This window comes from Triturus cristatus, chromosome 7, assembly GCF_964204655.1.
Source record: "Triturus cristatus chromosome 7, aTriCri1.1, whole genome shotgun sequence".
NCBI lineage: Eukaryota > Metazoa > Chordata > Amphibia > Caudata > Salamandridae > Triturus > Triturus cristatus.
In genome coordinates this window covers 429,995,731-430,009,301 of record NC_140590.1, presented here as the reverse complement: position 1 = coordinate 430,009,301, position 13,571 = coordinate 429,995,731, and the positions used below count along the sequence as shown (strand labels likewise).

Here is a 13,571-nt window from a genome sequence, read left to right as displayed (position 1 = left end):
TTGGTCACTGATAGCATGGCGCTGCACACGCGACTGGCTGATTCTTATAATCAGCACGGCCAAGCGTGCAGCGGATGCTATCCTGGTTGAAATTCAAATTAATGAGGCACAAATCAAAACAACTATCACCAGCACACTGTTTAAGAAACAACAAGACGAAGCTAATAAATCCAATAAAGACTTCAAAGAAGGCATCCTTCTTTCAAAGATTGAGAAGTTCAAAAAAGACCTGGCCAAATTTAAACTGGAAGTGGTTTACCCCTATACTAGTGAGGGTTACACACCAGTTGAATTTAATAAAAAAGGTAAAAGGTATGGGTCAACCTACTCAGGAAGTAGTTCTGAGGATGATTTGAGTGAGACAGACACACCCTTAACTAACAAACAACAATTTAGAGGTAGAGGGATGAGACGCCCATGGAGAGGGTACCCGATGCCACAATTCCAACAGTGGTGGCCTCCGACCCCATGGGGCTTTCCCCCACAGCAGTTTCAAGCACCCAATGCGCCCTATCAGATGTACCCCCAAGACTTCAACAACCAGTCTTTTTTAGGGGTAGGCCCAGGCAGATCAAGAGGCAGGAGGAGAAACCGACAAGCTCAAGTTCACTGGAACGACCAAAAGACCCCAACTGCCCCTCAAATGAACACCCGGAGCAGGGCCAAACAGAACCTTTCAACACCCGAACAGAACCCACAGGAGACTTGATTGAGAACTTGAGCACTAAGATTCTCACACAGGCTGAAATTACAGTTCTGAATAAAGGGCTCGGTTTCGTGACAACGTCAACAGGCGACAACTTCCAGGTTCAATGCGAACTAGCTAAATTTTTCCGGAAGGTTCGCCTTCATCATTTCTTCAAAAATAAAGAAGTAATTGAGCCCTCCACAGACAACATCAACACAGGCCTGAAAAAACGCTCAACTTTTAATCCACCGACACATGCCATTCCACCTCAGGTCCTTGCTTTTGAAAGAGCAGTTCTCGAAGAAATCAATACCCTTTGTCAAAATAACAGAGGGTGCTATAGCAACCTACCCAGAAATGAACAGCTGGCACTCCATGCACTTACAGAGGACAGAGAAATCACTATAAAACCAGCTGATAAAGGCGGTGCCATAGTGATTTTAGATACGACAGTTTATCGTACTGAGTGCTTGAGACAACTTGATGATAAGAGGTTCTACCGATTACTGAAGGAAGATCCAACGGAAAGAATCAGTAGGATCATAACTAACAAGGTAGAGGAAGGCTTCAATGAAGGATGGATTACATCCCATGAAAAGGAATTTCTGCAGACCGCTCATCCGGTCATGCCATACTTTTATATACTTCCAAAGATCCACAAGTTGCAGCGACCACCTCCCGGAAGACCCATCATTTCCGGCATTGGCTCCCTGCTTGAACCCCTGTCTACATTTGTAGATTTCTTCCTGAGACCACTGGTACGTTTGATGCCTACTTACCTCCAGGACACCAAAGACGTCCTACGTCTGCTTCCCACTGTAGATTTCAATCCCAGTCTAGATCTACTTGTTTCATTTGATGTAGAATCACTCTACACCTCGATTCCACAAGATGAAACTTTGGATACAATTGCCTCAATCTTGAGAGAAACAGAACTCAACTCTATCACTCCGGTCAACTTCATCATGGACCTAGCGCGTCTGGCTATGAAGGAGAATTTCTTCAAATTTGAGGACAAGATCTTCTTACAAGTGTCAGGTACGAGCATGGGGAGTATTTTTGCACCATCTCTAGCGAATCTATACATGCATAAATTTGAGCAGAACCACGTCCTCAACTAAGTAAACCCCTTCCATGAGTCTATCAGACTCTGGAAGAGGTATATCGATGATATCCTCGTGATTTGGCGGGGTAATCAAGAATCGGTCAAACAATTTCAAGAGTGGCTCAACACACAGAATGCATTTTTGAAGTTCACTCTAGAGATGCATCCTTCTACGATAGCCTTTCTCGATCTGTCCATTTTTTCAACATGCACTGGATTGGGCAGCGAGCTTTATCGTAAACCCATGGCTCGCAATTCGCTGCTTCGCTACGATAGTCCGCATCCAAAGGCATTGCGCGACAATCTGCCATATGGACAATTTTTACGCTTGCGACGTAATTGTTCATCGATTGATCTCTACAATCATCATGCCAATGCCCTCACGGATCAACTTTCAGCTAGACTCTATCCTAAGAGGCTGGTTAAGAATGCCCGCAAACGGGCTCTCAACAACCACCGAGAGGCTCTGCTAGAGAACAAGATAGAAAAACCACCATCAGGTCGCCTTACCTTTGTGAACACCTTCAGTACTCTGTCCAATGGTATTCAGAAGTGCATTCGGAGAAACTGGCGCTTTTTGAACACCACGAAAACGAAGATTCCACTTCCACTCTTTGCCTTCAAACGGGGATCCAACCTGAGGGATAGACTAGTACATACACGCACTAGGGAACAAGAACCTAGGAGAGTAGGCACCCTTTGGAACCTCCCACCTGTCCAGGGTCATTTCCCGTGCGGAAATTGTACAGTATGCCCACAAACCAAACATACCAAAACTCTAGATCTTGGTTTAACCAGGTCTTGGATACAGAAGAACTACACTAACTGCAATAGTGATAACCTTATCTATCTGATACAATGTCCATGCCATCTGCAATATGTTGGTATGACGACGCGTAAGGTTAAAACTAGGATGCTAGAACACAAAAGCACCTTCAGATGCAAGAAGGACAATACGAGACTCACCAGACACTTCTTGGATCTGAACCACCAGGCAGATGATTTCTCTTGGACTGTCTTGGAGAAACCATTCATACCGTCCCACCAGAGTGATAAGGCCAAATTTTTGTTCACTAAAGAGCAACGTTGGGTTTTTAAACTCCAAAGTGATACAAAAGGCCTGAATGACTCCATTCCATGGACTCTTCTATAAAAGGTCATATTCTGAAACCTATGCCTTGATAGCTATATTTAGTTGTACATTACATCCATTGACTAGACTCTCTATCATGTGTATACAATACAGATAGCTTGGCGATTCTTGTCTTGGCCTCAGGAATACTTAGCGTTACATCCACTTTATCCGATAGCGCTGCATACACAATGTCTGTCCCTCAAATGACCAGCCCTCCTTTTATTCACCGACAGATTCACATATTTCTAAACGAACTACCACTTCCGGATATAGTGATGTCATCCTGTAGTCCTGCACCGCCACTCCCCTGAGTCAATTGCAGTGCTCAGCGTGTAGTGTCACATGACCTACTCACGCCCTTAAACTCCCGTCACACGTTGCCTCGGCACCTCCCACAAACACAGGAAGGACCGAGGCACCGACGGAGAGGTGAGTTTGTCCTCATGCGTGTCTATATTTGGCTTGTTTCTGATTATGTCCTAATCGAGGTGTGATTCCTGAATCATTACGGCTAAACTATCCACCCCTAGCTATCTTACAGCTACGCCCACGGGGTTCCACTAACGAACGCGAGAGGCATCGCGACAAGTTGTAATAGTCTGTTTTTCCACCTTTAGAGACACATCTTAGTATTTCACGAATCCACTTTGTCTAGCTATACTATGACCAGCTAGTTCTTCAACCTGATCCGTTTTGATACTGTCTCTGTGACCGCAATATTGCGATAATTTTGTGCATATCGTTACACTATGCCGTAGTATCAACTGTTTGTAATTTTCTTTGTGTTCTGCTGAATAAGATGCGAGGGCGCCATCTTTTATCGGTGCTCGGCTTCTCTCTATTAACTTGAGAAACTGCATCTCTACACTTTAGTAGCATACACAGCAGTCTCCTGATGTTTTATTCCTACTGGACACGTGCTTGGAAACTTGTCCTTTAACCGCTTTTCTTATATTCTCAACACTATCTTTTAGTCTGTTGAATAATCCGCCCTAATTTGATTCACACTTACAGGGCGGGGTCTCAATTACCTGAGTTGTTACCGGGTGAGGTGAGGTCTGACGCTCACACAAGTCAGGTGAGTTGTTGTGCTCTGACTCATAAATGACAATCCGGTTGTTACCATTTTTGATAACCTATTTCTAACTTTGCATGTACTGAGGAATACTGAAATAGAACACTACCTACCGTCTGTATTTTATTTTCTTTCAACAGGAGTGAAATACACCCTACTTGCCGTGAGGTCGATAGGTACCAGGTTGTATTACTGAACAACTTGCCACTTTTTCTTCTTTTTTTCACTTGCAGTAGCAATTATGTATTGGTCCTGAAGAAAGCCGGGAAAATAGTCCCATCTGGCTGAAACTAGTTGACCCCTATATGATGCAACCTATTTGTTAAAAGTTGCCGCTACATATCTTTTTAATAGGATTGGAACAGAGATATTTAATAAACACAGTTTTCCCTGTCCAACTCCCTTTTTAAAAGTTTTTCACTTGCACTGCACTCACTACACATAGTACCCTTCAACAGGAATACATATGGCCACTCTTGGTCGATTTCTCCTTGGAACTTGTACTCTGCTCTGATCTTGCCTACTACACCTGCCTCTTGGCTAAGAGGAGTAGTGACAGGAAGGAAGGATTACCAAGTGATGACACTGGCCTCCCTTGGCAGTTGATGGGAATCCGCATCAAGAGTACAATGTTCTATTTCTGTCAACCACACTTAGAATAGTTGATTATAGCATCTTTCTATATTTCATCTGTTCTTTGCATTCATTTCCTCATTTTTTCACGACCACCAGTTCACTATTTGTTTTTTGTATGTAAGGATAGGGGATTTGAACTGTTGTTTTGGTCATTAAACTTTTCCCTTAGACCCTTTCTTCCCCTTTGGGGATTCATCTTGATGTAATTCCATCCAGCCAACTTGTTCAGCATGACTGAGAAAAAAATGCTATGGATTAAAATTCATAAATGTCTCTCTATTAACCCCTCACCATTTTTTGACTCTCGCTTCATGGATCTGAGCAAAAGTTGTGAAGCCAAACTCAAATTTAATTAACTTTTGTACTATACAGTTATATGCAGATTCTTTGAATGGCTCAAAAGTTATTAAGGAAACCTCAAATGGAAACTCTTACCTAACCATAACTCTACCCTGGCTATCGTCAGTAAGTGCATGGAGTGTCAGGGATGGGTTGTACCTCTGACGGGGAGCACTCATACTCCTTGGAGTAGCTCACCTGCTTTGATCCCCACCTGTCACTTAGCTCTCACCTGTGGCTCTAAGCAGCTGTTGACAGTGGCTACATCCCATAAACTGCCTCGACTGGCGGGCTAAGCAACTTGAGGGGAGCCGATGTGTCTGTGACCCTTGGTGAGATAGGGACTGTCTACTCTGAATGCGAAGACTGGATCCGGCTGACTGAGCAGAGGAAACCTCGATGGTTCAATGGTCAGGAAGTCGGTGAGTCCATGCATTGTGGAACGCACCGAGCATAACACGTAAGGCATGCTGGTCATCCACTGGGCCCTGCCTATCTCTAGCCATCTTCAATTATGTCCTGCCACTCGATACAGATGGGAACAGGTAAAAGAGTGCGAGGCTGACATTGCGCAAATCTACCTCACTTTAATCCAACTCACGTGCAAGTCTTAACACCCTATCAAGCCCTGTGGCGATGGGCGAGCTACAAAGCAGCATGTGTGGATACAATGAGAGCTGTGTCCGTGGACTGGCACACAGGTGGATCAGGCTTAATGGTCGTTCTTCACCGACTGAAACAGCAGTGGAGCTTGGTGCCTTCCTGAGTGGCTGAGCAGCCCCATTCACGATTGCACTGCTCACCTCCTTAGATCACAAACTCTGCCAAACCTCTGAGGCGAGGCTTAATGCTGAAGCTCAAAGAAAATGAGCTGCGCAAGTCCAGGGCTGCCCGCATATCACCAACATTATCATCACATGTCTTCTTGTGTGACTGGACGTTCCATGCCCAAATGAGACTACTCAGTCATCTTCGGATGCACAGAGCCTGGTCAATCAACCAATGAAATACCAAGGTCTTAATCCAGTAGAGGCTGGCAAAGAATGAAGGTGGAGACTGGCTGGCAGGTTTGGGGGGATTGACAAAATAGTAATTTAAAATAAATACCTCTTACTTCGTCCGCTAGCTGCGTTTCTCCTCTACTTCTCCAGAACCAGGAAGTTCCCAGGCTCCCCATATCCAATCACAAAGCTACAATGCAGCATTGTGATTGGTCTGAGCACCATGGATCAGCCCTCTGATGGGGACCGGGGGCCTGGGCATGTTCCCCACCAGGCTGCGTAATGCACTCTGGTGGGGAACATGCAAAGTGCGCATGACTGTTTGGCTGAGGCAGGACAGCTTGCCAAGCAGCCATGCCCACTTGGAGTGTGCAAACCACTCCTCCCCCTGTGCCTCCAGCCCCTCATCGTCCTAACCCAGCCCGACCCTGCGGAAGAAAATGATAACTACTTTATTATCTTTATATTTTTCCTGCTCAGAGAGCAGTGGGGCGACGCTCTTTGCGGAGGAGCCGCCCCTGTCTTCGACAGCGAAGGATGAACATCATGCAAATACATATAAATTTGAGCTGTCGAAAATGTTTACGGAAGGCTGGATTGAATAATGTAAAGCAGCAAATTCCGTTTTTTGTAACAAAACATTGGGAGGAAACGTTTCAGGCATTCTCAGCTTGATTTTGGTAACGTTACATGTTTCACCGCACCAGCATAATACTGGTGATTGTGTAACTCCCCAAGCTTGGCAAAGGCTGCAGCTCCTTGAATCTTTCCTCATGAACCACCATTGAACATGGTCGTTGGCAAAAACATAAGAGCGTGCTGCTTGTTTTTTGTGGGTGGCATTTGTGCTTGGTTTCCATCGGTGTCATTAACACAGCTTCTATTGAGGTTAGTGTTGTGATGCTAAAGAAAATTAGTTTAGATCTAAGGGTGTTTTTATTTGTAACTTAGGCCTGTTTTTATACCTAGGCTGACTGATGCTCAAGTCTGCCTTCCTCAAGCTAACTAGAGATGGCCTTTAATTTCCAGGCATCGGTAGAGGAAGGAATAGAATCAACCAGATGGCATTAACCATTTACCCACCACTGTCAAGCTCACAAGCACTAGCCATGTCAGTATACGGTAGCGGTATTCCCCATCCGAAATTTATTTGTTTATTTTTTAATTGAGATTTTTGCATAGTCATCACAAACATTAACAGTCACATAACAGTACCCCATTGTTAGAGTATTATTAACAGCTTAGTACATTGCCAGCAACGCAAATACATCGCTACCCTCATAATGTTGGACGAGAGGGCATCTATAGTCCTAAACTGAAATGTCCACCTTAGTATTGTGCCACCAGGCTGCCTGTGTCTCTCACAATGTGTCTGCCAGCATGGATGCGTTTGTATTTACACATGGCCTCTTACATGGGTTACTAGATCTCGTCAATATCTATATGCTGTAACCAGCTCGTGAACGGGCCCATATATCCTTTGGGCGGGATCTTTCAGGTGGTAGCTCCCAGTAGCAGGTCAATTGGTCCCTGCAGTATGTTTTCCCCACCCAATCTTGATATGCCTGGTGGGGTTGACGGATGATTGCTGGACTTAAGGCCAAGTTTGAGGAGTTTAAAATGTTAAATGTATGGTAACTGCCCGTTGGTTTCAGTTTCACGTTAAGTTTCCTCACCTAGCTAACTTTTTTGATAGATTACTCAATTCACTTTTACTTGGTCAACCACATACAGAACGTAGCGTCTGCCCTTCTACACTTTCAAGTATGTCGCAACATGATTAAGCTGTCAAAACTTTTCTGAATTGCAAATAGTTTCTGGAATGTTTTTGTCCAGAGTTTTCACCGTAGGTCGTGCGTAGGACTAGCCGAATATCATTTCTTAGATATGGTTAATATGTTTCTTATGAGAAGTTCATATGATCAGGCTTTTACACCTACAAACCATCTCTTCAATGTTCTTATTTTTTTTTCCGACAGAACCTTAGGGGAGGCGTGGGCGCAAGTTAAGAAAAGTCTGGCAGACGAGGCAGAAGTGCATCTTAAATTTTCCTCCAAGGTAATAAAACTGGTCTTCTAGTATATGCAATTAAGAAAGTTTTCTGGCATGTGCACCACTTAGTCTACGCTTTTCTGTAACTTTGTTTATAATTCATATTATCATACTCATTTATTTTACTTACTCCGTCACATTAAAGAAACCATGTGCAAAAAATAGATATTAGTAAAAAGTTAGAATAGCTCAAAACTAGTGCAGAGCGCCATTGCCCGAGTAGATTTATTCAAAACAAGATGTAAAATGATCATTTGTGTAAAGTCAGCGATTTCCCAGAAGTACGTTTTCCATGCTTAGATATGAGTGTCCTTGTTCGCTTCAAGCCTGAACTTCATCATCAGTCATATGAGCGTGAAAATCTAGCACAGATGTTATTTTTTAATATACTTAATATAGGGGTTATTTATATGGAGCACTTGAACTTCAAATAGAAAAAGACACCCATTAATGCAGGATTACTGATGGCTTAAGGCAGCGGCGTCACTATGGGGGTGCGGGGGGTGCGGAACGCACCGGGTGACACGCTCACATGAGGTGACACCAACAGGGCCGGTGTGCGCAGAGCAACCTAACCTTTTAGGAGGAGGAGGTGCCTGTGCGCAGTGCGCACTGTCCAGTGGCGTAACTAGGGTTGGTGTCACCCTGTGCGGGTAACTCATGGTGTCACCCCCTCACGACTTACCGCATGGACCTCCTCCGGCCCGAGTCCACCAGTGGACACAGTTGGCAAATAACGGGACCATACAGAATCTTTAGTAACGTTTGTAAATGTAGGTTCTATATTTACAAAATGTGCCTATTAACAACAGTGTGATAATGACTCATTAATCAGGTTGTACAGTGGGCTACCTGCTAGTCAACAGTTTATTGGAATTAATAATATCAGAGGTATGGTACTTTTTACTGGTGTGGTGTTCCCACTATACAGCAACACGATATATCAGTGGTCGAAGTGGGGGAAAAAAAGTAGGGGAACTGTGGGCGGAGAATCAGAGGGCGGGAATAACCCAAGGATTGGATCAGTGGGCAGAGCCAGAGGCGTGGCCAGAATGCGCAAACATCCCAATTTTTTGTATTTGTTTGGTTTCACTGCCCAGTTTTATCAACCAATGGATACACATGATTATTTACGGTTATAATGAGTTATTGACAGTAAAATGTGTTCACAAAGTGGGATATGCTTCTAATCACAGAATGTCCCCAAATACGATAAAATGTGGAAGCACAAGCCATTTGTCTCCGAGCCATGGAGTTTCTGTCATCAGCACTTCTCCCTTTTCCAAAACAGCAGTTCAAACATGAATGGCTAAAAATCCTAGTTTGCAAATGTTTTCTAAATAATAATGGCTCTGCCATATTTGCCTCATAATGCAAGTTTTGAAGCATGATCTGACCATTTAAACTAATACATTGTTTGTAGCTCAAACGTATCAAAAGTTAATAAAAAATGTGACTTGTGTTGCTGCGGAGTAGATGACAGTTAATAGCTCACTGTTCTATGTTAAGATTTTAACTTCTAAACTGCAAGTAACAAAAGGATCTCTCTGACAAAAGCAGTAGCCCACTGGCCTATTTACATTATGTGCACTTTGTGATCTGCATGGTACATGTTCTTTGCAGCAGGTACATTAACCCTCTGAGCTACCTTTCCATGAGTGAAATCTTCCATTAGACAAAATTCCGATCTCTCTCTAGGAAGAACATTAATCACCAGAGTCATCATGACATTTTTATTGTTACCGAAAATTACTGGAGGCCAGGAAGGAGGCAGCAAGCGCTTTTAAAACCATAATATACTTGCAAAAATGATGCCTCCAACTAAAGTGAGCACCTGGTGCGGTAGCACACACAAAGTCTCCACTGGATCTGTGGAGGAGGGAACTAGAGGCATAGGGGTTCTAGGAGCTGGCAGCCTCCACTACAACTGTTTACCACAAGAAGCCGCTCCTAGTGTGATAACCCAAAACGAGTTACAGGAACGTCGTAAGTGTGGGCATCTCACAAAAAGTTATGGACTGGTCTCACACACCACCTGGTGTCATGCTTCATCATTGACCAGTCCTCGCCCTCTAAAACCTTCGTTTGATAGAGGGCGGGCATACACTTGACGACAAGGATGCACTTGCTAAATGGTTAAGTGGGGGCCCGTGAGATTGTGAGTGAGGTTAAAAATCATTATAGTGGTCAGAAGTGATTTTAATGTGAATGACAACTATATGATATTAAAAATATGTGTGACGGTATATAGGGTTTTAATGTCCCCTAACCGTCCTATGTGTGGTCAACATGTTTCTGCCAAAAAAGGCCCTGTCGGGTCCGCGGCATTCTTCAGGACCAAAGTATAGGTGAGGGCTCCGTTCTTACCATGTGTTGGTAAGATACTACCACAGCGTGAGTGTGGCAAAGGCCACACTTCACTTCATATGGTGCTTCCAGGGGTGAAGCCTATAAAACAAGGTAAAAAGCAAAATTTATTTAGAACTTATTGATGCGAACGTACCTGTAAACGAAAGGGAAAAAGAGAAAACAATGCATGCATTGAACTCTAAGGGTGAAAAATAGTGTTTGTGACTCTGTGACACTCTATTTGTGTACACTTATTGTGAGCAATTGCAGCCTGGGAGCAGTGATTACTGCTACCAAACTTACCCTAATCGGTTGGGCAACTTGTTCCAAGGGGGGAGGGAGGGACTTGTGGAGATCCACTGTTATTTTACTTCTGTAGGAAGAAAACACACAGCCTAGTACTTAATCCATGTTTAAAAATAGATGGTATCGTCACACAGACATAATGATGGTTCAACAATGCAATGCAAGCGAATCCCACACCGTCTTATGGGATTCGTTGACTTGTGGAGATCCACTGTTATGTTAATTCTGTAGGAAGAAAACACTCAGCCTAGTGCTTACTTAATGTTAAAAATGGATGGTATCGTCACACAGACATAATGATAGTTCACAATGCAAGCGAATCCCATATCATCTTGGAACGGACACTGAAAGAAAGCCAGCTTATAAATAGCAAGGTAATAATACCAAGGTAATGATACACACGCATGCCGTTTCGTCATTCACATCATTCACACCCTTACTGTAACAAGTGGCAGAATATGCCTGTGTCCTACGCGTCCGCTCCAGCCTCCCGGTAACGAGGACTGGAGATAGCGGGCGCCGCCTTAAATGCGCTGTCAGATTGAATTAATTAGATCGGGGTCTGAAACAGGTGCTGGGTTCCCGGTGTCTAAAGGGCACCGCGCCTGGAGTCCGAATGGTGGAGTGCGCGTGTAAAAAAGACGGGGGAGCTCATTGGTAGCGAGCTGAGGGGTGTGTGTGTGACGTCCAATCGGATGCGGGGAGATTGCCGTTCTAAGTGCGCGCTGTAGCCTGGTTTGTTTTATCGAGAGGTAGGCGCATTGTGATAGGCGGTGACGTAGGCTTGTTGAAGAGCCCGGGGGTGTGTATATTCCGTCCAATGAGGAAGCCGTGGTCGGAAGACGCCGTTGTTAGGGCGTGCTGCAACCTGGCTGGTGTTGATTCGAAAAAAGGGATTTGCTCTGTGACGGTGACCGCGTCAGATTAAACCAGAGATATATAATGCTCTGCAACAGTAATCATATTTAATTAAAACGGAGATGCATTATCTTAAAAACCCTACGCCAAAGAAAGGTCGAAATACCCTGGTAGTCCATGTGTATAGCACTGCTGTAAAGACAAGTTCTCCGATTCCCAGAATGAAAAGGCGGAAAAAACGGGGAACAAAGGGCCCGTAAGGTGGCATGCAGTAAACATGTGCAAGATGCATAATCTTTTAACATCTTTAAACATACCCTCATTAAAATGAACAAAATAGCGCATGTGTAAAGCAATACTTTTTTTAAAAAAGGGGGATAAATTCACAAAACTCCCAAATCCCAGTTCAAAAAGATGATAGTTGTGGGGGAGGGGGCACGTTATAGGCATGCAGAAAAAGTTTGCATAATGGCTATTAATTGTAGGGTCATTTTGTGTATTAGGTAAATATAGAGAATGTTAGTATTGGGGCGCACGGAGAATGAGGAGAAACATTGCATATAGTAGTTCTACTGTCAGTATTATCTCCTTGCTTCAATTAGTTAGCTGCAGCCAAGGGATGTCATCATTGAGACCTCTCTCATGAGAGCGTAGGCGGTACACCCAACGTTGTTCCCTCACATGAAGAGCCCTCGTGAGGTCAAACTTCGTTTTCTTCATAACCTCTAGGATAGTCCACTGTAGGTCTGTATCTGTGTGATTTTTCTCAGTAAAGTGTCGTGTTAGCTTGGTGTTAGTTTTTTTGCACCTGATTGTGCTGCGGTGCTCATTGATACGAATTCTCACTTTCCTCGTAGTCATTCCTACATATTGAAGTTGGCAAGGGCATGTCAGTAGATATATCACATTATCCGTGTTGCAGTTGCTAAAAGATTTCAGTTGCCACGGTCTGTTGGTTCCAATGTCCACTGATTTAGTGTTCTTAGTAAGATTGCACGACTGGCAACCGCCACAAGAAAAATGGCCAACCACTGGTGGCTGATCCCAGAGTCTTAGTTGGTCTGTATTCTCATGTGTGTTCATCTGGGCATGTACTAGTTCGTCTCTGAGGTTCTTATTCCGTTTGTACGCGAACAGTGGTGGTTCCCAATGTTTTCCTGTGCTGTTAAGTATGTGCCATCTTTTTTGGATGATCTTCTGGACTGAATTTGAGATTGGGGTGAAAGTAGTGACGCAGACCGGTCTGTTGGTTTTCTCCTTTTCCACGTTTTCCAGAAGCGCCTCCCTTGGGTTGTTTCTGGCTCTTTTGTTAGCTTTTTTCACTAGCTTCCTCGGATAATGGCGTTCAACCAGTTTTTTCTCAAGTTGTTCCGCTTGTTCAGTGTAAGTCTCTTTCTCGGAGCAGTTTCTCCTGATACGGAGGAACTGGCCCACTGGTAAGTTTTGTTTTAGGGCTTTAGGATGATAGCTCTCATAGAGGAGTAAGCTATTTTTGTCGGTGGGTTTGTTATGAACTTTAGTTTTGATCCCCTCACTTGTGAGTGTTATGTCTAGATCCAAGAAGATGGCGTGGTTCTTCTTGATAGTGTGAGTGAATTTTAGATGGCTATCTTGACGATTCACCCACTGGACGAAGGCCGTGGCGTTCTCTTCTGTTCCATTCCATACAATCAAGACGTCATCTATGTAACGTTTCCAGATCTTTATGTGATTTCTGAATGGATTGGCTGCATTATTGATGAAATCATCTTCAAACTGTTGGACATACATACAGGCCAGGCTGGGAGCAAATGTGCTCCCCATCGAAGTGCCTGTTATTTGGTGGTAAATGACCTGTTCGAATTCGAAGAAGTTTTCTGTGAGTGCCAACTCTGCACATTCCATGATAAAATGTTGGGGGGTAACATAATCCCACTCCCTGTTTAAGATGATGTTTTCTACCACCTCCAATGTTCGTCGTTGCGGAATGCTGGTGTACAGGGCTTCAATGTCCATGGTTATAAGCCAGTCACTTGTGGTATCAATCT

The 13,571-nt window shown here is 43.9% G+C and overlaps 1 protein-coding gene across 2 annotated transcripts in view; it reads left to right on the top strand.

Annotated features, from left to right (window-relative positions):
• The window catches only part of GAS7 (growth arrest specific 7), a 1,339,070-nt gene that overhangs the window by 1,142,720 nt on the left and 182,779 nt on the right, over nt 1–13,571 (top strand). For both annotated transcript variants that reach the window (XM_085616727.1, XM_085616728.1), the window contains exon 9: nt 7,959–8,037. In XM_085616727.1, the coding sequence (XP_085472853.1) occupies nt 7,959–8,037 (79 nt within the window). The remainder of the gene's footprint in view (nt 1–7,958; nt 8,038–13,571) is intronic.